The sequence below is a fragment of the Nannobrachium achirus genome (assembly GCF_963921795.1).
Source record: "Nannobrachium achirus genome assembly, chromosome: 21".
Taxonomy (NCBI): Eukaryota; Metazoa; Chordata; class Actinopteri; order Myctophiformes; family Myctophidae; genus Nannobrachium; species Nannobrachium achirus.
This window is the reverse complement of record NC_137828.1, coordinates 7,458,920-7,484,683: the sequence shown is the minus strand read 5'-3', so window position 1 is coordinate 7,484,683 and position 25,764 is coordinate 7,458,920. Positions and strand designations below refer to the sequence as shown.

Genomic DNA, 25,764 nt, shown 5'->3' with positions numbered 1-25,764 from the left:
TTTCTGTAAAGTCTCTCGTAAATTGTGTTGTTTTCTATCTGTCTGTCATTCATTTTCAATGTAAACAAGCCGCAAGACTTACCTGAGTTTCCTTTTAGTTGACCTTGTACTTTTTCCCATGCAAACTACTAATAAATAGCCTACTTCAACCTATCAATCAATGTCATGATGTAACCAGGGTCTATTCTTTTGGTCATGTTTTCAGAGACCTGGCTGCTGGTTTCTGTCACACAATCTGGCAACAACAGACAGTGAAGCAACACCTGGAGAAGCAGGGAGTAACAAACACATTCCTCCACTGCGTTCACACAGGGTGAGAGATTTATGTTCTACAAGTTCATTTAACGTGTTTTATGACTCATTCTGTTCATGTTGTTACAGTTAATGTTGTTTAAGTGTTTATATCAAAACTAGAAACCTTCTGTATCGTTTACAACAGTTTGTCTGAACTTACCAAACAATGGAGCACTTTTTTCGTTTTCTACTCTTTACGCTAGGCAGAGACATGCAGGCAGACAGACAGACAGACAGACAGACAGACAGACAGACAGACAGACAGACAGACAGACAGACAGACAGACATGACAGTTGTAACTGTGGCGCTCCGCTGCAAGTGTGTACATGATTCATGAGAGAGAGAGAGAGAAACAATCCGGTTTTGTTTCGGGTTTCTATGGTTAATTTACCATTTTTTTTACCTAAATGTTACGCCCGGTGGCTGCAGGTAACCCATGCTAGTCGTTTCAAATCCCACTAGGGGATTCCCATTTTTTTTTCTTTCTTTTTTTTCAATCTGTAGAGCATGTCAAAACAAGTTTCAGTTGGCAGAGCAAGGCCCTACTAGCTGGATAATATCGGCTCATAAGACATGATAATCTCTGATGGTATCTGACGATAGCATTCGAATCAGGTGACATTTTCAGGTTACATTTTTTATTTTGTTTTAACTTATGGGTTTGCTAGTTAGGTGGCAGTGCTAAAGTCTCCTCCAAGTGCCCACCACTACTAGGTGGCACAGTGCTAAAGTCTCCTCCCAGTGCCCACCACTAGGTGGCACAGTGCTAAAGTCTCCTCCCAGTGCCCACTACTAGGTGGCACAGTGCTAAAGTCTGCTCCCAGTGCCCACCACTACTAGGTGGCACAGTGCTAAAGTCCTCTCCCAGTGCCCACCACCACTAGGTGGCACAGTGCTAAAGTCCTCTCCCAGTGCCCACCACCACTAGGTGGCACAGTGCTAAAGTCCTCTCCCAGTGCCCACTACTAGGTGGCACAGTGCTAAAGTCCTCTCCCAGTGCCCACCACTACTAGGTGGCACAGTGCTAAAGTCCTCCCAGTGCCCACTACTAGGTGGCACAGTGCTAAAGTCTCCTCCCAGTGCCCACTACCACTAGGTGGCACAGTGCTAAAGTCTCCTCCCAGTGCCCACTACTAGGTGGCACAGTGCTAAAGTCTCCTCCCAGTGCCCACCACCACTAGGTGGCACAGTGCTAAAGTCCTCTCCCAGTGCCCACTACCACTAGGTGGCACAGTGCTAAAGTCCTCCCAGTGCCCACTACTAGGTGGCACAGTGCTAAAGTCTCCTCCCAGTGCCCACTACTAGGTGGCACAGTGCTAAAGTCCTCTCCCAGTGCCCACCACTACTAGGTGGCACAGTGCTAAAGTCCTCCCAGTGCCCACCACCACTAGGTGGCACAGTGCTAAAGTCTCCTCCCAGTGCCCACCACTACTAGGTGGCACAGTGCTAAAGTCTCCTCCCAGTGCCCACCACTACTAGGTGGCACAGTGCTAAAGTCTCCTCCCAGTGCCCACCACCACTAGGTGGCACAGTGCTAAAGTCTCCTCCCAGTGTCCACCACTAGGGGGCGCAGTGCTAAAGTCTCCTCCCAGTGCCCACCACCACTAGGTGGCACAGTGCTAAAGTCTCCTCCCAGTGCCCACTACTAGGTGGCACAGTGCTAAAGTCTCCTCCCAGTGCCCACCACCACTAGGTGGCACAGTGCTAAAGTCTCCTCCCAGTGCCCACTACTAGGTGGCACAGTGCTAAAGTCTCCTCCCAGTGCCCACTACTAGGTGGCACAGTGCTAAAGTCTCCTCCCAGTGCCCACCACCACTAGGTGGCACAGTGCTAAAGTCTGCTCCCAGTGCCCACTACTAGGTGGCACAGTGCTAAAGTGTGCTCCCAGTGCCCACTACTAGGTGGCACAGTGCTAAAGTCTCCTCCCAGTGCCCACCACCACTAGGTGGCGCAGTGCTAAAGTCTCCTCTCAGTGCCCACCACTACTAGGTGGCTCAGTGCTAAAGTCTCCTCCCAGTGCCCACCACCACTAGGTGGCGCAGTGCTAAAGTCTCCTCTCAGTGCCCACCACTACTAGGTGGCTCAGTGCTAAAGTCTCCTCCCAGTGCCCACCACCACTAGGTGGCGCAGTGCTAAAGTCTCCTCTCAGTGCCCACCACTACTAGGTGGCTCAGTGCTAAAGTCTCCTCCCAGTGCCCACCACTACTAGGTGGCACAGTGCTAAAGTCTCCTCCCAGTGCCCACCACCACTAGGTGGCGCAGTGCTAAAGTCTCCTCTCAGTGCCCACCACTACTAGGTGGCTCAGTGCTAAAGTCTCCTCCCAGTGCCCACCACTACTAGGTGGCACAGTGCTAAAGTCTCCTCTCAGTGCCCACCACCACTAGGTGGCACAGTGCTAAAGTCTGCTCCCAGTGCCCACTACTAGGTGGCACAGTGCTAAAGTCTCCTCCCAGTGCCCACTACTAGGTGGCACAGTGCTAAAGTCTCCTCTCAGTGCCCACCACTACTAGGTGGCTCAGTGCTAAAGTCTCCTCCCAGTGCCCACCACTACTAGGTGGCACAGTGCTAAAGTCTCCTCTCAGTGCCCACCACCACTAGGTGGCACAGTGCTAAAGTCTGCTCCCAGTGCCCACTACTAGGTGGCACAGTGCTAAAGTCTCCTCCCAGTGCCCACTACTAGGTGGCACAGTGCTAAAGTCTCCTCCCAAACAATGGAGCACTTTTTTCGTTTTCTACTCTTTACGCTAGGCAGAGACATGCAGGCAGACAGACAGACAGACAGACAGACAGACAGACAGACAGACAGACAGACAGACAGACATGACAGTTGTAACTGTGGCGCTCCGCTGCAAGTGTGTACATGATTCATGAGAGAGAGAGAGAGAGAAACAATCCGGTTTTGTTTCGGGTTTCTATGGTTAATTTACCATTTTTTTTACCTAAATGTTACGCCCGGTGGCTGCAGGTAACCCATGCTAGTCGTTTCAAATCCCACTAGGGGATTCCCATTTTTTTTCTTTCTTTTTTTTCAATCTGTAGAGCATGTCAAAACAAGTTTCAGTTGGCAGAGCAAGGCCCTACTAGCTGGATAATATCGGCTCAAAGACATGATAATCTCTGATGGTATCTGACGATAGCATTCGAATCAGGTGACATTTTCAGGTTACATTTTTTATTTTGTTTTAACTTATGGGTTTGCTAGTTAGGTGGCAGTGCTAAAGTCTCCTCCAAGTGCCCACCACTACTAGGTGGCACAGTGCTAAAGTCTCCTCCCAGTGCCCACCACTAGGTGGCACAGTGCTAAAGTCTCCTCCCAGTGCCCACTACTAGGTGGCACAGTGCTAAAGTCCTCTCCCAGTGCCCACCACTACTAGGTGGCACAGTGCTAAAGTCCTCTCCCAGTGCCCACCACCACTAGGTGGCACAGTGCTAAAGTCCTCTCCCAGTGCCCACCACCACTAGGTGGCACAGTGCTAAAGTCCTCCCAGTGCCCACTACTAGGTGGCACAGTGCTAAAGTCTCCTCCCAGTGCCCACTACTAGGTGGCACAGTGCTAAAGTCTCCTCCCAGTGCCCACCACCACTAGGTGGCACAGTGCTAAAGTCCTCTCCCAGTGCCCACTACTAGGTGGCACAGTGCTAAAGTCTCCTCCCAGTGCCCACTACTAGGTGGCACAGTGCTAAAGTCTCCTCCCAGTGCCCACCACTAGGTGGCACAGTGCTAAAGTCCTCCCAGTGCCCACTACTAGGTGGCACAGTGCTAAAGTCTCCTCCCAGTGCCCACTACTAGGTGGCACAGTGCTAAAGTCTCCTCCCAGTGCCCACCACTAGGTGGCACAGTGCTAAAGTCTCCTCCCAGTGCCCACCACTACTAGGTGGCACAGTGCTAAAGTCTCCTCCCAGTGCCCACCACTAGGTGGCACAGTGCTAAAGTCTCCTCCCAGTGCCCACTACTAGGTGGCACAGTGCTAAAGTCCTCTCCCAGTGCCCACCACTACTAGGTGGCACAGTGCTAAAGTCCTCTCCCAGTGCCCACCACCACTAGGTGGCACAGTGCTAAAGTCTCCTCCCAGTGCCCACTACTAGGTGGCACAGTGCTAAAGTCCTCTCCCAGTGCCCACCACTACTAGGTGGCACAGTGCTAAAGTCCTCTCCCAGTGCCCACTACCACTAGGTGGCACAGTGCTAAAGTCCTCCCAGTGCCCACTACTAGGTGGCACAGTGCTAAAGTCTCCTCCCAGTGCCCACTACTAGGTGGCACAGTGCTAAAGTCTCCTCCCAGTGCCCACTACTAGGTGGCACAGTGCTAAAGTCTCCTCCCAGTGCCCACTACTAGGTGGCACAGTGCTAAAGTCCTCTCCCAGTGCCCACCACTACTAGGTGGCACAGTGCTAAAGTCCTCCCAGTGCCCACCACCACTAGGTGGCACAGTGCTAAAGTCTCCTCCCAGTGCCCACCACTACTAGGTGGCACAGTGCTAAAGTCTCCTCCCAGTGCCCACCACCACTAGGTGGCACAGTGCTAAAGTCTCCTCCCAGTGCCCACCACTACTAGGTGGCACAGTGCTAAAGTCTCCTCCCAGTGCCCACCACTACTAGGTGGCACAGTGCTAAAGTCTCCTCCCAGTGCCCACCACCACTAGGTGGCACAGTGCTAAAGTCTCCTCCCAGTGCCCACTACTAGGTGGCACAGTGCTAAAGTCTCCTCCCAGTGCCCACCACTAGGTGGCACAGTGCTAAAGTCTCCTCCCAGTGTCCACCACTAGGGGGCGCAGTGCTAAAGTCTCCTCCCAGTGCCCACCACCACTAGGTGGCACAGTGCTAAAGTCTCCTCCCAGTGCCCACTACTAGGTGGCACAGTGCTAAAGTCTGCTCCGAGTGCCCACTACTAGGTGGCACAGTGCTAAAGTCTGCTCCCAGTGCCCACTACTAGGTGGCACAGTGCTAAAGTCTGCTCCCAGTGCCCACTACTAGGTGGCACAGTGCTAAAGTCTGCTCCCAGTGCCCACTACTAGGTGGCACAGTGCTAAAGTCTGCTCCCAGTGCCCACTACTAGGTGGCACAGTGCTAAAGTCTGCTCCCAGTGCCCACTACTAGGTGGCACAGTGCTAAAGTCTGCTCCCAGTGCCCACTACTAGGTGGCACAGTGCTAAAGTCTGCTCCCAGTGCCCACTACTAGGTGGCACAGTGCTAAAGTCTCCTCCCAGTGCCCACTACTAGGTGGCACAGTGCTAAAGTCTGCTCCCAGTGCCCACTACTAGGTGGCACAGTGCTAAAGTCTGCTCCCAGTGCCCACTACTAGGTGGCACAGTGCTAAAGTCTGCTCCCAGTGCCCACTACTAGGTGGCACAGTGCTAAAGTCTGCTCCCAGTGCCCACCACTAGGTGGCACAGTGCTAAAGTCTCCTCTCAGTGCCCACCACCACTAGGTGGCACAGTGCTAAAGTCTGCTCCCAGTGCCCACTACTAGGTGGCACAGTGCTAAAGTCTCCTCCCAGTGCCCACTACTAGGTGGCACAGTGCTAAAGTCTGCTCCCAGTGCCCACTACTAGGTGGCACAGTGCTAAAGTCTGCTCCCAGTGCCCACTACTAGGTGGCACAGTGCTAAAGTGTGCTCCCAGTGCCCGCCACTAGGTGGCACAGTGCTAAAGTCTCCTCTCAGTGCCCACCACCACTAGGTGGCACAGTGCTAAAGTCTGCTCCCAGTGCCCACTACTAGGTGGCACAGTGCTAAAGTCTCCTCCCAGTGCCCACTACTAGGTGGCACAGTGCTAAAGTCTCCTCCCAGTGCCCACTACTAGGTGGCACAGTGCTAAAGTCTGCTCCCAGTGCCCACCACCACTAGGTGGCACAGTGCTAAAGTCTGCTCCCAGTGCCCACCACCACTAGGTGGCACAGTGCTAAAGTCTGCTCCCAGTGCCCACCACTACTAGGTGGCACAGTGCTAAAGTCTTCTCCCAGTGCCCACTACTAGGTGGCACAGTGCTAAAGTCTCCTCCCAGTGCCCACCACTACTAGGTGGCGCAGTGCTAAAGTCTCCTCCCAGTGCCCACCACTAGGTGGCACAGTGCTAAAGTCTCCTCCCAGTGCCCACCACTAGGTGGCACAGTGCTAAAGTCTCCTCCCAGTGCCCACCACTAGGTGGCACAGTGCTAAAGTCTCCTCCCAGTGCCCACCACCACTAGGTGGCACAGTGCTAATGTCTCCTCCCAGTGCCCACCACCACTAGGTGGCACAGTGCTAAAGTCTCCTCCCAGTGCCCACCACTACTAGGTGGCGCAGTGCTAAAGTCTCCTCCCATTGCCCACCACTAGGTGGCGCAGTGCTAAAGTCTCCTCCCAGTTCCCACCACTAGGTGGCACAGTGCTAAAGTCTCCTCCCAGTGCCCACCACTAGGTGGCACAGTGCTAAAGTCTCCTCCCAGTGCCCACCACCACTAGGTGGCACAGTGCTAAAGTCTCCTCCCAGTGCCCACCACTAGGTGGCACAGTGCTAAAGTCTCCTCCCAGTGCCCACCACTAGGTGGCACAGTGCTAAAGTCTCCTCCCAGTGCCCACCACCACTAGGTGGCTCAGTGCTAAAGTCTCCTCCCAGTGCCCACCACCACTAGGTGGCACAGTGCTAAAGTCTCCTCCCAGTGCCCACCACCACTAGGTGGCACAGTGCTAAAGTCTCCTCTCAGTGCCCACCACCACTAGGTGGCACAGTGCTAAAGTCCCCTCCCAGTGCCCACCACCACTAGGTGGCACAGTGCTAAAGTCTCCTCCCAGTGCCCACCACTAGGTGGCACAGTGCTAAAGTCTCCTCCCAGTGCCCACCACTAGGTGGCACAGTGCTAAAGTCCCCTCCCAGTGCCCACCACCACTAGGTGGCACAGTGCTAAAGTCCCCTCCCAGTGCCCACCACCACTAGGTGGCACAGTGCTAAAGTCTCCTCCCAGTGCCCACCACTAGGTGGCGCAGTGCTAAAGTCTCCTCCCAGTGCCCACCACCACTAGGTGGCACAGTGCTAAAGTCTCCTCCCAGTGCCCACCACCACTAGGTGGCACAGTGCTAAAGTCTCCTCCCAGTGCCCACTACTAGGTGGCACAGTGCTAAAGTCCCCTCCCAGTGCCCACCACCACTAGGTGGCACAGTGCTAAAGTCTCCTCTCAGTGCCCACCACCACTACTAGGTGGCACAGTGCTAAAGTCTCCTCCCAGTGCCCACCACCACTACTAGGTGGCACAGTGCTAAAGTCTCCTCCCAGTGCCCACCACCACTACTAGGTGGCACAGTGCTAAAGTCTCCTCCCAGTGCCCACCACTAGGTGGCACAGTGCTAAAGTCTCCTCCCAGTGCCCACCACTAGGTGGCACAGTGCTAAAGTCTCCTCCCAGTGCCCACCACCACTAGGTGGCACAGTGCTAAAGTCTCCTCCCAGTGCCCGCCACTACTAGGTGGCACAGTGCTAAAGTATCCTCCCAGTGCCCACCACCACTAGGTGGCACAGTGCTAAAGTCTCCTCCCAGTGCCCACCACTACTAGGTGGCACAGTGCTAAAGTCTCCTCCCAGTGCCCACCACCACTAGGTGGCACAGTGCTAAAGTCTCCTCCCAGTGCCCGCCACCACTAGGTGGCAGAGTGCTAAAGTCTCCTCCCAGTGCCCACCACCACTAGGTGGCACAGTGCTAAAGTCTCCTCCCAGTGCCCACCACCACTACTAGGTGGCACAGTGCTAAAGTCTCCTCCCAGTGCCCACCACCACCACTAGGTGGCACAGTGCTAAAGTCTCCTCCCAGTGCCCACCACCACCACTAGGTGGCACAGTGCTAAAGTCTCCTCCCAGTGCCCACCACTAGGTGGCACAGTGCTAAAGTCTCCTCCCAGTGCCCACCACCACTAGGTGGCACAGTGCTAAAGTCTCCTCCCAGTGCCCGCCACTACTAGGTGGCACAGTGCTAAAGTCTCCTCCCAGTGCCCACCACCACTAGGTGGCACAGTGCTAAAGTCTCCTCCCAGTGCCCACCACCACTAGGTGGCACAGTGCTAAAGTCTCCTCCCAGTGCCCACTACTAGGTGGCACAGTGCTAAAGTCTCCTCCCAGTGCCCACTAGGTGGCACAGTGCTAAAGTCTCCTCTCAGTGCCCACCACTAGGTGGCGCAGTGCTAAAGTCTCCTCCCAGTGCCCACCACTACTAGGATCGCCAAGCCCATGCGAGCCCATGACATCTCACCCCTGCACACACACACACACACACACACACACACACACACACACGCACGCACGCACGCACGCACGCACGCACACACGCACGCCCACACACACACCTAACAGAGCTAGAGAGAGAGGGACGTGGCTAATGCTAGGCTAGCAGCAGCTAAACTCCGTGGAGGCATGGATTAATGCGTGCATGCGTGCTTGCGTGTGTGTAAAATGACAGGGTAACAACGGCAACAACAGACAGTGAGAAGTTAGCGTTTAGCAACTGGGGCTAAACATGAAGGGAAAACTGCCTAGTAACTGACCTGATAGGCTATTAAGTAGCCTATCAAAAGTAATTATGTAATAACTATCACCGTGATGCTTACGATGGTAATAAGCATGACAATATGAGACCCTAGATATGGTTCCAAAACGTAAAGCAGTCTTATTCCATTTTTTTAACAGGGGTTCAGAAATGACTATTCTACATGTAAGATGTGTCGATAAACAAATAGCTTAATTCCCTGAACTGGGTCTTTAAAGCTGATCAGGTAATCAAGTAACCACATCATTGCGACCGTAGGTCGCATTTACTACCAAAACCTCCACCGGCTGTCTGTGCGTCAGTGAGTCAGTGAGTCAGTGAATCTGTCACACTTTTGCCCTGCTCATATCTCCACAACCGTTGCTCCCATCCATGCCAAATTTTGCACACACACTCCTTGACTGCCAAACTACAACCTCCAAAGACCCCCGGAGCCCCAGGTCCCTGGGGGACCCCCAGATGTAAAAAAATGACCAAATGTGCTCACACGTCACACGTTACACTTTTTCCCTGCTTATATCTCCGCACCCGTTGACCCGATCCATGCCAGATTTTACACACACGCTCCTTGCCTGCCAAACTACAACCTCCAAGGACCCCCGGAGCCCCAGGGACCCCCAGGTCCCTGGGGGACCCCCAGATGTAAAAAATGACCAAATGTGCAAAAATGACCAAATGACCACCCTAACGGGGCTGCTCGCGGGGAATTCCCGGGGACCACCGACTCCTGGTGCTCCAGAACGGATGCAAAAGTGGTGGCGCCCCCAGTGGAGGACCCCCTGCCACTGCAGCGCACATACAATGCCGTAACTCGGGCTAGGAGCGTCCGGGAGAGCCGGGGCCGGTACCTATTCGTCCGCCAAGGCAACGCGGAGACCCCACCCCTCATTTCTCACATGGCCCTATTCTAGCGCCACCTTCAGGCCGATTTTTAAAACACATTTTTGGACACTGCTCCTACAGTTGTTGCCCTAAAATCACGAATATCACTACACAGCATGTCTACACTCATGTCATCAACATGGATCAGGAATCCAAATTTTTGCCCTATTTGTGGAGATAAGCCACCTACGGTCGCTTATCTCCCGATTAGGGAGTCTTACTGGTGTTACATAGTGTATTATTTTATTTAATTATTATATCACTAATATTGTTCTTTACACTACCAGTAAGACTCCCTAATCGGGAGATAAGCGACCGTAGGTCACTTATCTCCACAAATAGGGCAAAAATGTGTTTTGCCAAAATCTTCCTGATCCATGTTGATGACATGAGTGTAGACATACTGTGTAGTGATTTTCGTGATTTTAGGGCAAAATCTGTAGGAGCAGTGTCCAAAAATGTGTTTTTAAAAATCGGCCTGGAGGTGGCGCTATATGGGAGAGATTCATGTTGATGGGATGAGTGTAGACATACTGTGTACCGATTTGCGTGATTTTAGGGCAAAAATTGTAGGAGCAGTGTCCAAAAAGGTGTTTTGCAAGAATCGGCCTCATGGTGGCGCTAGAAGAGGGCCATGTGAGAAATGAGGGGTGGGGTCTCCGCGCCGGACGAATAGGTACCGGCCCCGGCTGTCCCGGTCGCTCCTAGCCGGAGTTACGGCATTTTATGTGAGCTGCAGTGTAGGGGGTCCTCCACTGGGGGCGCCACCACTTTTGCATCCGTTCTGGAGCAGCAGGAGTCGGTGGTCCCTGGGAATTCCCCGTGAGCAGCCCCGTTGGGGTGGTCATTTGGTCAGTTTAGCACATTTGGTCATTTTTTACATCTGGGGGTCCCCCAGGGACCTGGGGGTCCCTGGAGCTCCGGGGGTCCTTGGAGGTTGTAGTTTGGCAGGTAAGGAGTGTGTGTGCAAAATTTGGCATGGATCGGGGCAACGGTTGCGGAGATATGAGCAGGGCAAGAGTGTGACGTGTGAGGTGTGACAGAGAGACTGACAGACTGACTTACGCTTTGTGCAGGGTTTGATAGTAAATGCGACCTACGGTCGCAATAAAGGGCCACCCCCCCATACACACACTCTCATGCACATGCACATGCATACACACACACACACACACACACACACACACACACACACACACACACACACACACACACACACACACACACACACACACACACAGAGTGAGAGACAGGGGGGGGACTAAGTACAGACCCCTGGGGAAAAAAGGCTCCAAAAAAGTGGAGAGAGAGAGAGGGAGAGAGACGTTAGAGAGAGGGAGAGAGACATGAGAGAGAGAGAGAGAGAGAGAGAGAGAGAGAGAGAGAGAGAGAGAGAGAGAGAGAGAGAGAGAGAGAGAGAGAGAGAGAGAGAGAGAGAGAGAGAGAGACGTTAGAGAGAGACGTTAGAGAGACGTTAGAGAGAGAGAGAGAGAGAGAGAGAGAGAGAGAGAGAGTCCGGTCATCTTCCATCTTAAGAGTTACATACTGTAAATAATATTATGACATAATATCATAATGATAATGTGTTCCTCATTGTTTCCTCCTCTTTCTATGTCTCTTTGTCTTTTCTATCATTGTCTTTCTCTCAGCTGGGACTCCATCACAGCCCTCCCTCTCTCTGCAGCAGACATGAGGAAGTCTTGGCATGAAGACTTCCCACAGAGGGAACGTGATGACTATGTCCGCTTGCTGTGAGTGTTCATCACACAGAGAGCAGAACCAATACAATGTGTTCTCACCGTCTTCTAGACCCCAGACCAACTGAACAATTATCACTTATTGAATGATGAGTTGAATCTGATGTCTGACTTTGTCTCTTTCATTTTCTGTGTGTTGGTGAGCAGTGCACGGGCCATGTCAACAGGAGACCCAGCTGAGGACATTAAGAAACTGGTGACTGACGCTCAGAGCACAGAGAGGGACATATTTAAGTCAGCTAACAGCAGGGTAAGAACATAATATTCTCTCCATGACATTTATTTACATGTTCTAATGAATACATGAGCTACAATGTAGCGGTTCCAAATACATGTCTAACATCAAACTGTAAACATTAAAATAATAAACAATAACATGTCAAATAGGGATGCCAGTTAAACCACATGAACCCCAGCATCCTTATTCTGAGGTGAACATTTGACTAATATAGCCAATCTATATGTTTACAAGGCATCACAATGCAACCCGCTGTGAGCTTTTAGATCAGCTATGTTAGGCAAACGGATTTGGTGGTGAGAGAATAAAGCATTGGGCCTAGTTCAGAGCCCTGGGGGACCCCGTTCAACTGTGTATAAAGGGTTAACATGGTTATCGTTGTTGTCGGGCAGAAACCTTGTATCGCCAGATACAAGATTTGCTATTTTCACAGAAAGTTTGCTCCAGAATAGTGAAGCTATTATTCAGAAATGCGTGTATCTTGGCGATCACGGAATCGCATCTGGAAGACAGAGACATGGACGGGGAACTTAGAATTGACGGATTCGGCGTGCCTATTCGGCTCGATAGAGACGCTGCGATCATAGACAGGTTGACAGGCGGGGGTGTGTGCTTATACATAAATGAGCGCTGGTGTAAAAATGTCATCGTCAGAGAGAGGATCTGCACAGCTGATGTGGAACTGCTCTCCGTCTCACTACGGCCTCAGTATCTGCCACGTGAATTCCCCCAGTTGTTTGTCACTGTCGTATACATCCATCCGAGGGCAAATAAGAGTAACGCATGTGAACGTATTCACCAAGTCACTCAGAGGCTCCAATCTATATCCCCCGACGCTCCTAATATTGTTCTGGGAGACATGAATCACTGCACTCTGTCAGATACGCTGAGAGACTTTTACCAGTATGTCACGTGCCCCACCAGGGATAAAAATATACTGGATTTATGTTATGGTAACATTAAGGACGCTTATAAGTCCATCTCGCTCGACCCCTTGGGATCAATTTTAAAAGTAGGCTATTATACAGACTTTGTTTATTCGTGAATGCACTCTTGTCCATGAAGCCTATTATGTTCTATGGGCCGTCGGGCACAACTATGGATTGTGACGTTATGATTATAATAATGATAATATAGGTCTAATACATGTAAACAGAACAACGCACATCCCCAATAATCTAAATAAAAGAGCATTGCAGCTTATTCTTTCACTTTGGTGGGGCTGTGCATTTGCATTAGGCTCCATTATTATTACTGTTATTAATGGATACAGGGAAACAACACGATTTAAAAGTGGGCACATGTAAACACCAGATCGGATTGATCTCACCCCATGTAAACACTTGATCCAATACCTTCAATCGGTTTATTTAGATTCATGTAAATGCAGCTAATGTCTGTTGATGTGTGAAATACAGGCGGAATACTCTTACCTGATGAACAAGAAGATGCCTGCGCTGAGGCAGAAGAGGAGGAAGAGAAGGGGTAAGATTCTAACCTCTGACTAACACACACACACGCACACGCACACAGTGCCGATTTAAAGGAGTAGTTCACCCAAGAAATGACACTTATTCTATCGTTTTACTTACCCTGTGATGTATGACCCATGGAGATGTTTTGTTTGTAAAGCCTTCTTTAATGGTAAATCCAGAATCGAGGGGAAAAAAAATAATGGAATCAATCAGGGACCTGTTTCTGCTGCAAAAAACAATATAAAAAATCCTTCCATTAAAAAACTAACAAAGCTCCAGTGTGCTATCAAAGCCTGTAGTTCCATTATCCGTCGAGACCAGTTCAAAAAGTTCCCTGTAAAGTGAGAAAATGCTTCCGGTGTAAACAAACTGTGCACGAAAAGGGAGCGCGCTTGGCCAGGCGTGTGTGTTCTCAGCCATGCTCGTTCTTGGATGTGCCTCATTGTTTTGATGCTGCATCATCAGCGCAACCAGGCACCAGCTGTTTACGGTGAAATGAAAGCTACTAGAGATGGGATTTATGGCTCTGAGGTGAGCCGAATCCATGGAATCCGTTCCTTTCAAAGAGCCGTTCAAAAGATTCAATTCATTCACGAATGTCCCATCTCTACAACGAGCATGGCTGAGAACCATGGATCCGGCTCACCTCATAGAGCCATAAATCCCATCTCTAGTCACCATTTGTTTTGATACTGCGCAGCTGTGGCATCAGCATTACCGAGGCACAACGAACTATCATGGCTGAGAACACACACGCCTGGCCAAGCGCGCTCCCTTTTCGTGCACAGTTTGTTTACACCGGAAGCATTTTATAAAGTTAATTTTCTCACTTTACAGGGAACTTTTTGAACTGGTCTCAACGGATAATGGAACTACAGGCTTTGATAGCACACTGGAGCTTTGTTAGTTTTTTAATGGAAGGATTTTTTACATTGTTTTTTTGCTGCAGAAACGGGTCCCATAGAGTTTATATCTTCAAATGAATCCTTCAAGGAGAGTGGCAGGAACTCCATATTAGTGTTAATGCTGTGTCCTTTCTCCCTTTTTCCAACAATCATCTCTGATAATACCTCTCCTCTCTTCTTCTCTGTGTTCAGTGTGCGCATCAAACGGCCCGCCACTTGAGTGGGTGCACAATCACTTCAAATGCATTGGTTCAAAGCGTGTCAGTCAGGTTCTGTACCGTAAATAAAGTAATATAGGTGGCTATATATATAGGCTGCAGGCTCCGACAGTGTTTATAGCATATCGTACACACAACAAGCAACACATTTGAATTGATGGGGGGGAAAACATTTAAAAAAAAAAAAATTATTTTTATTTTTTATTTGCACACACACACACACACACACACACACACACACACACACACACACACACACACGTCTCCCTCTCTCTATTTTTGGGCTCACCCCCTAGTGGGCTGTTTGCAATGAATCCAATATTAAATAGGTCAGTAGGCCTATATGGTTGAAACCCCAAATAATTGATGGAAGATAATTTTCCAATGGATTCTCTTACTATTGGGTATGCTAAATAATATACTAAAACTAAAACCAAGTGCATAATTGTTATGATTTTCTACATTATTAAATCTCAGTTCATAGGCATGTTAAGCTCCCGGCAGCCTTCGTGGACGCCAGTCACGCGCCATCTTGAAAATGAAGCCTTTCCGAAAGGAATATTTCACTCTATTTATAGTAAGCTCTAAAGCATGTCCAGAGGTACCAGAATCAGTTAACAAAATATTAGCAAAATCTTTTCCATTCGAGATATAGCCATTTTAAGCTCCCCGCAGTCAACTCGGACACCATCTTGAAAATGGCAGCTTTCTGGGAGGTAGATTTGGGTAGATTTTTAGTATGTTATTTAGCACACCCAATACTACCAAAATCCATTGAAAAACCTTTTGTATCAACTTTTTGGGGGGGTTAAACCTTATATTGACTCACCTACCCACCTACTCTCGCCCTGTCTCTCTGTCAGTTTGTTCAATACAAGGTCTGCTAAGATGATTTTACACCCCCCAAAAAATGTTTCTCAAAATAAAATAAAGGCAAAGAAGTTTAGAGATAAGGGGTAAGGCATGGACACAAATATAACTCATTATGTCCTGTCTAGAATAGTGAGTCTACCCTGCAAGCCAAATGACGTCATGATGACGTTATGATAACGTCCTCCGGTGACGTTCAGAACTCGGACAGATCACAGCCCATATGGGGATGATCTTGACGTCATTACCAGGATGTCATAGGTCATATTATTGTTATTGTTTGTAATGTTAGTTGAAATATGAGCATGTAAGGTTATATTCTGGGACATATCTAACTAGTTATGATATTTATCTGGCCTCGATCGGACCCTCTCTGATTAATCCAGGACATCCATTTTCGTGGGCAAGATTTATGTTGTTTGAAATCAGGTGATATTCTAGTCCAGATCTGACTAGTCATAGTTTGACTTGATTTGGCCCCAATCGAGACGTCACTGATTGGTCCAGGTCCTGACCGTGCTTGCTGGGTAGGGTTGATGTGGTAAAACTAACATGTTCACACTGTATCCATTTAACTCTTACTTCATACTGGAGTGTGAATAGCCTATATATATATAACAATGTATCAGACCTCATGTCTTCTATACTCATCATATATAATGAATGTGTGTTGGTTGTTCTTCTGTAGAGATGAAACAGTCTGGTCAGATGAAGTCCATGGATCAGACATCAACACCTCCCCTTCCTCCTGATGACAAGGTTATTATAGTTTTATCATATTTTTATTTTCAGAAGTTTTCTTCCAATCATTTGTTAGTATATTTCATTAAAGATTAAGTTTTTAAAGCCTCAGTTTTAGTTTATCTTGTTATTAGTTTGACTTTTTTTTAAGCCATGTTAATGTTAGTTTTATGGTTAAAGTAATAATGCATAATAATGTATCCCAGGACTTAATGGTTAATAAACATATCAGTCCATGTATCCTTACAATTAGCTCTGGTCCATCGCGTCTCCTCCCGGAGACGCTCTGACAGACTCGTCGGGAAATGGCTAGACTCGAGATGGTCGGCCCCTCCGAGCGCTCAACATCAGTCAAAATAAACTAAACTACTTCACTACTCACCAAACCAAAGGTAGTTTTGCGTTGTTGAAAGTCTATTCTCCGCGGTGGTAAACCTCTCAGCACCCCACCTACTCTGTAAAATACATTATTTTTGTCATGAAATAAAACGCACACACCTCAGGCCACCTAGCGGCCACCGCAGATACAATGGTTCACAACCCGGAAATAAGCGGCGGTCGAGTTGGATGCACTTTATTTCATGCCAAAAATAATGTATTTTACAGAGTAGGTGGGGTGCTGAGGGGTTCACCACCGCGGAGAATAGACTTTCAACAACGCAAAACTACCTTTGGTTTGGTGAGTAGTGAAACAGTTTTGTTTATTTTGACTGATGTTGAGTGCTCGGAGGGGCCGACAATCTCGAGTCTAGCCATTTCCCGACGGGTCTGTCAGAGCGTCTCCGGGAGGAGACGCGATGGACCAGAGCTACCTTACAATATAATGTACATACTTACATAACATGGTTTCGGATACTGTTTAATAACTATTGGTCCAAAATCACAGCCATTTATAAGAAATGTTATTTGAAGCAAGCTATTCAGAGCACTGTCATATAGGGATTTTCCTATTCACCCATGCAGAGCTCAAGGAGGTAGCATCTCTTTTGTCAGACCTAAAGTATCTCCCCTCTCATGATGGTTCACACATGAGAATCCTGTTCCCCTTTCCCGGGAATTGGAATTACCGTAAATTCTCTAATAATATCCTGTATTCAATAAAAAAAACGGACCTTCTTTAATTTCCGGGTGCACAATTGAAACAAGCAATTAAAAGCTGACGTTCCATATCACTTTTTTCTTTTTCTTTTTGTAATGTCTCCAGCGCTGTGAAACCAAGAATCATAAATTCACTGCGATACGGTGAAGCATAGCATAGTCCAAGAATCAGCGGAACACGGTTAGGAGATATATAAAGCAGCACAGTCAGGCACACACAGCACAGCCTCTGTGCTGAACGGAGGAGAGCAGATGCAGAGCGTGTCTCTCACTCTCTCCAAGCAGCATTCCTCCCAGCCCCCCTGCCCCCATCCCTGTCTCAAGACAAGTAGAAAGGAAGATATGGCCTACCTCTAACCAAACTTTGCTAAATTGCTGCTGGAATTAACCAAACTAGTAGAATCCACAGTTCCACATGTCAGAGAGTTTAACATTAGCGCTGTAGCCTGTAGCCTGTAGAGGAGTGTATAGCGCGTGTTTTGCTAAAATGAAAGTGACTTCTCCAAAAATGAATGGCAGGCCATTCATATACATTATCTTTTATTACTACACAATTAGTAAATAAATAATTCTGCACACTAAATAAATGTTTTAAATAACTAGTCTTAATATTATGTACCCATAGTGATTATAAGTTTGGCCATAATCATGTAATTCTACAACAGGCACAGCCAAGACTGCACTGTTCATTTAATACAGTACTTGGTTCCAATAAATGCACCATCACAGCCCTCCCCGCCCCCCAAAAAGCCCATAGTAGCGACTCGACACATGCGTCTCTTCCACAGTGCAGAGCAGCTGAACGCTGCGCGCAGCACAGTGAACACCCCCACCCAACTTAACGACTGCAGATACAGACAGCACCACGGGTTAAAAATGCAAGATTATACCACATTTAGCTTCATAACTTCCCTGTCCAATGTTCGCTGATGTTATCCGTTGTTGTCACTGGACTGGAGCACACTGCGTGAGATTATGATCCACATTCCACACCCGTTTGTTCTTGTCGAGTCTCCGAGATCATTTTGTTAAAGAAAGCTTCTGCTGCGCTTTATTGACGTATGAAGTACAACAACGTTGCTGGGTGTGCAGCTAGCGTTTAAAACAAAGTATTTAGCACTGTTTCACAACTTTGTACTGTTGCTGAAACACACTGCTGCTGCAGTGCTGCTGTTCTCTGAATGCAATCCCAACACGACATGTTATGAGCTTGTAGATCTGCTATTCATATATGCCTATTTATTCTTGTAGGTCTGCTATTTAAGCTCACAACGCGAGCTTGTAGGTCTGCTATTTAGGTGTGTGCAAAGTAGTTTTTTTTTGCCTATAGGCTTTACTAGACTATTATATAAAACTGTTGCAGATTAACCTTTTCATGACTTTTTTGACGGCACTATCAACAGAGTGTGACATTAATGAATTAATAATTTGTGTTTATTTGTTCACAGTCACATAATTTTTCTGTTAATATGATGGATTTGTTAGTAATTATAATCCATGAATTATTTAATCTCTTAAACCCTCAATACTTGTTAATGTTTTGGCTTATGTTCCCCTATAGGTTTGCTTCTTGTTCAATTGGTTACTTTAAAAACAAGGTTCCTATCACAAAAATATCAGGCTCCCATAACTCTGAGGACCCTAGGGGGGGACCACCATGTAATGACTAGGTCTGGTACTTTGTTCCTTATGTCTGCATTGGTCATTTTTCTTTTTTGTACAGATTATCCAAGTACAGAATCTAAGCTTTCATATGATGTATCATTTGTTGAAATTGGAGCATATTTGAAGAAGTTATGGACATTTTAAACTTGTTGCACCATAAAACCCAAAGTGCTTAAAAAGCCATTTGAATGCAAGGAACATTTTGACACCTCTAGGTAGCCAGAAGTGGGTGTGACAATGGGAGGGACAATAAGTACTTACCTACACCCCTAAATCACTCCCCCCAAGTCAAACCACACCCACAGTGGTATAGCTGTCAACTTCAAATTTACTTTTATTCCACTATAATTATTTAAAACTACTATTTAGTAGTAGACCTGTGGTAATATATTGCAGTGGTTCTCAACCTTTCCAGGCCACAACCCCCAAAATAATCATATTTTAACTGGGGACCCCCCCCCCACCCTGACAAGCACTAAGAGTTGAAGCATTACATTTTGTATAACACGGCTCTATTGTGAAAATAGCCGATCTACATGCTCACAATGCCTCGCGTTCTGCTATTTTCACAATTTCTGCCTCTAATATTTGACAATTTGGCCAATGTTTAATTTGTCATTTTAGAGGTATTTAAAAGTCCTTAAAAGAAATGTGCAGATACCCTCTATACACTTACACTTTATGTTGGTTTGTTTACTGTTGAGAGAGAAAACAATGTTGCACATTAAGTTAATCATCTGGGGACCCCCCAAAATAATTTGGAGACCCCCCTGGGGGTCCCGACCCACAGGTTGAGAACCACTGATATATTGTGCTATAGTGCTTGCAGCCATGTCAGAAATAGTGGCCAGTGGTCTTTTCTACTTCCTCCCCTCCTTATATGCTCATCCTGTCATTTTCTTCTTTTTGTAGTTTTTATTTTTCACTAAAATAGTGAATTACAAAAGAAAAAGTTTTTACAGTGTAAAAAAAAGTCTATTACATAAGAAAGTGTTTACAGTGTACTCTTTAACGTCGGCTACAAAGCTTGCAGAGCATCTGCTGTACACAGCTCAAGCAGACAGCTAAAGCAGAAGCACGGTCTTCTACAGTTTGGATCAATGGATTTACACGTTTTCTTTCTTGGGAGCATTAGCTTGCAAAACACACTTTTTAGGGCACTCTAGCTCGGACACAGAACGGAGAAACGTGTCCGTTCATGGGCTGCAGTGAGCTTGAGTAACAACTGAACTATAAAGCTGACGCCTCATTATCAAAACTAGCGCAAATGTAACGCTCTCTGTGTTAACGGCGACTGCTTCTCATAATAAACAGCCAGTGCTAGCGCGAAGCTAACGCTATAGCGTATCTCGCAGCTCGGCCACTCGTCTGTAGTAAAACATAAAGCCCCGCCGTTCTCGAACGCTTCTTGCCTTTTGTGAACATTATATCCTAAAAGTAAAGGTCCTATGCCGGTCTCTCATCTGTTTACTTCATAAGCGTGGAAGAAAATCGAAGCAGCTTGTTGAAATAAAGTTTATATCGCTCATTTTGTCAGCCGGTCCTTTGTTTTTAGACACGCTACCTCCCCTGGTCACGTGGTATAGACACAACGAATAATAGAGGGGAAAATAATGCACCGGCTGACAAAATGAGCGATATAAACTCTTTATTTCAACACGCTGATTGGATTTTCTTCCACGCTTGAAAAGTAAACAGTTGAGAGAAGTGTATAGGACCTTTACTTTTTGGACAGAATGTTCACAAAAGGTAAGAAGCGTTTGTGAGCGGCGGGGCTTTATTTTTTACCACAGACGAGAGGCTGAGATGTGAGATACGCTGTATAGCGTTAGCTTCCCACTAGCGCCGGCTGTTCCATTACGAGAAGACATCATCGCTGCGTCTTTCTTTGTGTGCCCGAGAGCGACTCAGAGAGTCAGATCACGACGTATAAATCAAAAAATAAATCATTCCAGAATACTGTCTTCTGCAAACCAATAACATTAGCGAGATGAAGTTAGTCACTGAGAGTGTTTACACACTAGAACCAGATGCACCTGGGGCGGTGCTCAAAGCGTGAAATTCGAGACAATGAGTTCTCAGAGCGCAATCTCTCCTCCCCCAAAAACCACGTACAATTCCTTCCAAAAGCAGCCTAGTTTAACAAATAAAAGTAGCCATTGTAGTACCTTAAAACAACTATCTTTTGACACGAAACCCTTGTTCTAAATTGAAAAAAACGAAAAATACAAAAAACGACATTGACTTCATTTTCTCACTTTTCTACTGTTTTAAAATCGCCGACATTTGGACGGTTCCTCCAGCCTCAGTCACATATATAATAATGATATACTATGAGTATCATGATTATTAATCAAACAATTGCAGCCAGCAAAGGAGCAGACCCTTTGTGTTTTCCCAGAATTCAATAAGTTGGGTTGTTAGACAGAGCCTAGTTCTACAGTAAAACAATAAATTGCTTGGAAATTAAATGTAATGCACCTGTTTTGGGAAATTAACATGGGCTTTAATTTAAACCCTTTGCATTGTGTTGAATCGCACCGAATCGCATCGTATCGCATCGTATCGCATCGTATCGCATTGTGCAGAATTGAATCGCAGACAAATCGCATCGAATCGGGAATCGTATCGGGAACGGGTGAATCGTGATGTATCGTATCGGCAGGATTTCAATGTATCGCAATTATATCGTATCGCTGGTAGTGTATCGTGAAGCGTATCATATCGCCTCAGTGGTCGAGATTCGCATCCCTAGTCTCTAGTGTTCATGCATGTTATGTTTATTTAATAATCATGAGTTTCTTTTCTATTTTTTAGGTGATTTCCCATGTTGGCTCAGGGACTCAGTTAAAGGATGAGCAGGTGAGCAATGTGAAGCAAAAAGGAGGTCTCACATCCTCCTTCTCCACAGCTGAGGGGGTGAAGCTTACTGATATGGAAGACACTCCACCTGAGAAGAAAGGCTTGGATGAAGAAAGATACATTAATGTGTCCCTTAGAGGTAGAGGTAAGCATACAATAAAGGTGAAGAATTGTGAGATGGAAGACACTCCAGAGGAGACAAAACAGTTGGATGAAGAAAGAGTGAAGAGTGAGGATGGATCTGAGTGGACTATGTTTGGCCCTCCCTTTACATCTAGAGATAGCCCTCGCATTCAGTCCCAATCTCAACCCCAGATATCCCCTCTGGAACCCTGCAAGCATCACTCAATGACTGAAACTCCTTCTCTATCTCCTAGTACATCCTCTGACTCCACACTCAGCAGACCCCACATGGTTTCTTCACAGAGAACACAAGACAGAAAGAGAGGAACAGAAGAGTTGGAGGAGTCTAATCATCCTTCATCAACCCTCCCTCTGCTTCCCTCTTCGACTCTGTCAACCAGCCTCCATATGTCTTCCTTATCTTCTGCACAAGTGCCCCCTCTCCCCAGAAAGAGAAGGGAAGCATCAGAGATGGAGGAGTCTGATATTCCCTCTTCTCAAGATGTCCCACCGGAAGTAATGTTGGGTGTACCCAATATGTATCCTGTTGCTACAATCTCCCCCATGTTGTCTTTCTCATTCACATCACAACAGTCTTTCCAACATTCCCAAGAAGAAATTATGTCATGTGACACACATTTGTCAACAACAGACCGGTCTGTTACAGAGTCACTGTCCTCTGTGCATCACTCATTGGAGCTACAAGATGAAACTGATCTAAGTTCATGCTTCAGTGGTTGTAAGATGGAAGAATCCATCACTCTGCCTAGTTCTCACAGCTTACCCTCACTGAACCAAATTCCATCTGTAGAGAACAAGGGAAGTTTCAGAGCAAAGCGCTCCCACAGCTTAAATGATGTTACACTACTGGGCAAAACGCAGAACATTACACCTGATATCATTGTTGTGGAAAACGAGGAAAGCTACAGGTTCCACTCTACCCAAGGAGGGCTGTTCCAATGCAACGTGACCAACCTGGTGTTTAAGATGAAGGCAGAAGGAGATGTGACTTACAGGACAGTCCCATGGCACAGAAGGCTTCTATCCCAGCTTGGCAAGAGGCCTGCAGGACCACTGTTTGACATAAACGCTTCTCAGAGGTCTGTGTGTCGGCTACACTTTCCACATTGTGAGATCCTCTCCACGGGTGGAGGCAAATACCTTTCTGTTGTCCATGTGAAGGATGACAACAGCATTGAGCTGATCAAACCGCTTGTGATCACAGAAACTCATGTTATCATAGATGTACATGGATTTTCTCCCTATGGTGTCATCACCGATGTTGATAGCCCTAATCCTATCCAGGCCTACGTGTTACTGTTTTATACACCACCAATCGATGATGATGACCCCATATCAACCCTGAATGTATTGCTACTACCTGGAAACGTTGTGCTGGAGGAAGTGATGACCAAAAGAAACAAGATACATGGAGAAGAGATTTACATTGTAAAGCCTCCCTGTAAACTAATCCCAAAGAAAGAGTACACTCTCTCCACTTCGCCTCAAGATGATATCAAAATTGAACCAAATAAGGCAAAGTTTGAAGTTGAAGAATCATCCTATCACAATTACGAGTCAACATTTGAAGTGACTTTAGGGAGAAAGTTTAAGCGTGTTGCGCTGTTTCTAAAAGACAGTAACACCTCGGTCTCTGAGTGGGAAAGCAGTGTCAACTTTTCCGATCCTGCTATAAGAAGACAACAAGTTAAGCACACACTGAGTCTTTCAGCAGAAGACAGACTGTTTAAAGTGCGGAGCGAATTCATCGACAGCATTTCAGGTCCAAATCTCAACAGTGTTGTGGAGAAACTGTTACAGACTAGGGTGTTAAATGACACTGAGATGGAGACAGCCACTGAGATGCAGAATAGAAATGACAAGGCACGTTTTGTCATCGACACAGTGACGTGCAAAGGACCTGATGCCAGTTCAAGCATGATAGGGATTCTCTGTTGCATTGACCCATTCCTCTGTAAAAGTCTCGAGTTGATGACAGGCAAGGGCCCTAGAAGTGTTGGAACACTCGGACTACGTCAGTCTACTTTGGCTACCCACTCCAAGTCTGTTCCTTTCCCCTCAACCAGCCAATTTCAATTTCCTTCCATATCTTCTTCAGAAGTTTCCATTCTTCCCAGAAAGAGAAGAAAAAAAGCAGAGACAGAGCAGTCTGATATCCCTTTTCAAGATGTCCCACAGGAAGTAATGACACCCAGCATGTATCCTGTTGCTACAGTCTCCTCCATGTTGTCTTCCTCGTCTACATCACAACAATCCTCCCATGATTCCCCAGATGAAATGTTGTTAAGTGACACAGACTGTGATTGGTCGACCGCAGACCATGCTGTTACAGAGCCACTGTCCTCTGTGCATCACTCATTGGAGCTCCAAGATGAAACTGATGTAAGTTCATGCTTCAGTGGTTGTAAGATGGGTGAATCCATCTCTCTGCCTCGTTCTCACAGCTTACCCTCACTGATTCCAGGTCTAGAGAACAAGACAGGTTTCAGAGAGAAGCGCTCCCACAGCTTAAATGATCTTACACTACTGGAAAAAACACAGAAATTTACACCTGATATCATTGTCGTGGAAAACCAGGAAAGCTACAGGTTCAACTCTACCCAAGCAGGACTGTTCCAATGCAGTGTGACCAACCTGGTGTTTAAGATGAAGGCAGAGGGAGATGTGACTTACAGGACAGTCCCATGGCAACGAGGGCTTCTATCCCAGCTTGGCAAGAGGCCTGCAGGACCACTGTTTGACATAAACGCTTCTCAGAAGGCTGTGTCTCAGCTACGCTTTCCACATTGTGAGATCCTCTCCATGGGTGGAGGTAAATCCTTGTCTGTTGTCCATGTGATGGATGATGATAGCTTTGAGCTGATCTACCCTGATGTGATCACAGAAACCCATGTCATCATAAATGTAAATGGATTTTCTGTCTATGGTATCAGTAATGATGTTGACAGCCCAAATCCTGTCCAGGCATTCGTGTCACTATTTTATAAACCACCAATTGATGATGACGATGAACCCAGTTCAATCCTGACAGTACTGCTCCTACCTGAGAATGTTGTGCTGAGTGAAGTACTGCGTACACGGAGGAAAATAAACGGAGAGGAGATTTACATTGAAATGCCTCAATGTGAATTAATGTTAAACCATGAATACACCCTCTCCACTTCCACTCAAAATGATGCCATCATAATTCTACCAAATAAGGCAAGATTTAAGGTTAACGAATCATCCTACAAAAATTACAATGCAACATTTGTCATTAATTTAGAGGAAAGGTTTAAGAATGTTAGGCTGCTTCTACGAGACAGTAACACCTCCATCTGTGCATGGGAAGGTTATGTGAAACTCACAACTGCTGCTTTAAGAAAACAACAAGTTCAGCGCACACTGACTCTTTCAGAAGAAGAAAGACTGTCTTCTGTGCGAAGCAGCTTCATCGACAGGGTTTCCCTTCCCAATATCAACTGTCTCGTGGACAAGCTTTTGTCAAAGAAAGTGTTAAATGACGCTGAGCGGGAGATGGCTGATGAGAAGCAGATGAGAAATGACAAGGCACGGTTTGTCATCGACACAGTGAGAAACAAAGGACCTGAAGCAAGTTCAGCAATGATAGTGATCCTCTGTGATCTGGACACACTCCTCTCTGAACATCTTGGGTTGATGTAGAACTGGAATGATACTTATACCAGCATGTAGAGAATGTCCTGCTGCTTCTTCTTTAGAATTTTCTTCATTATCTGAGGATGAAAAGACTAGTTGGACACATTGAAGTTGGATCATTATATTCAACTGCTTTTATTCTGTTTTTATCATCCAGAGCAACTTCAAAGTAAACGAACAATGACTGACATGATGGACGTGCAGATAATGTTAAAGGGGAAGGGTGGGAAGGGGCTGAAATTACTAGAAGGGCACTTTTTGAGAAAATATAGAAAATGACCGATCTCCAAGCTCACAACGTGTCTCAGTGCTGCGATTCAGGGAAAGCAGAAGCAGAAGATGCTGCGTTCAAGTTCAGGGGAGTTTGGAAAGGAATTTCTCTTGAATGCTGCGTTCAGGTACAGCATGGAAAGGAAAAGAGGGGCCAAACTAATAATGTAGCATTAATCGT

General features: G+C 46.9%; 1 protein-coding gene across 1 annotated transcript; it reads left to right on the top strand.

Moving 5' to 3' along the window:
* The first annotated feature begins 220 nt into the window (after positions 1-220).
* On the top strand, positions 221-25,507 carry LOC308306943 (uncharacterized protein). The gene is made up of 6 exons (XM_080752000.1): positions 221-313; positions 11,333-11,434; positions 11,588-11,690; positions 13,097-13,163; positions 15,835-15,905; positions 21,468-25,507. The coding sequence occupies exons 2-6, from the start codon at positions 11,373-11,375 to the stop codon at positions 25,317-25,319; spliced, it is 4,155 nt and encodes a 1,384-aa protein (XP_080608126.1). The 5' UTR covers positions 221-313; positions 11,333-11,372; the 3' UTR covers positions 25,320-25,507.
* The last annotated feature ends 257 nt before the right edge of the window (positions 25,508-25,764 follow it).

What these genes read in the sequence shown, in the direction of transcription:
- LOC308306943 (XM_080752000.1), top strand. Translation starts at nt 11,373, where the DNA reads ATGAGGAAGTCTTGGCATGAAGACTTCCCACAGAGGGAACGTGATGAC. An exon ending in TTAAGTCAGCTAACAGCAGG is followed by an intron (nt 11,691 to 13,096) that starts GTAAGAACATAA and finishes TGTGAAATACAG; the next exon opens with GCGGAATACTCTTACCTGAT. An exon ending in CCCTTCCTCCTGATGACAAG is followed by an intron (nt 15,906 to 21,467) that starts GTTATTATAGTT and finishes TCTATTTTTTAG; the next exon opens with GTGATTTCCCATGTTGGCTC.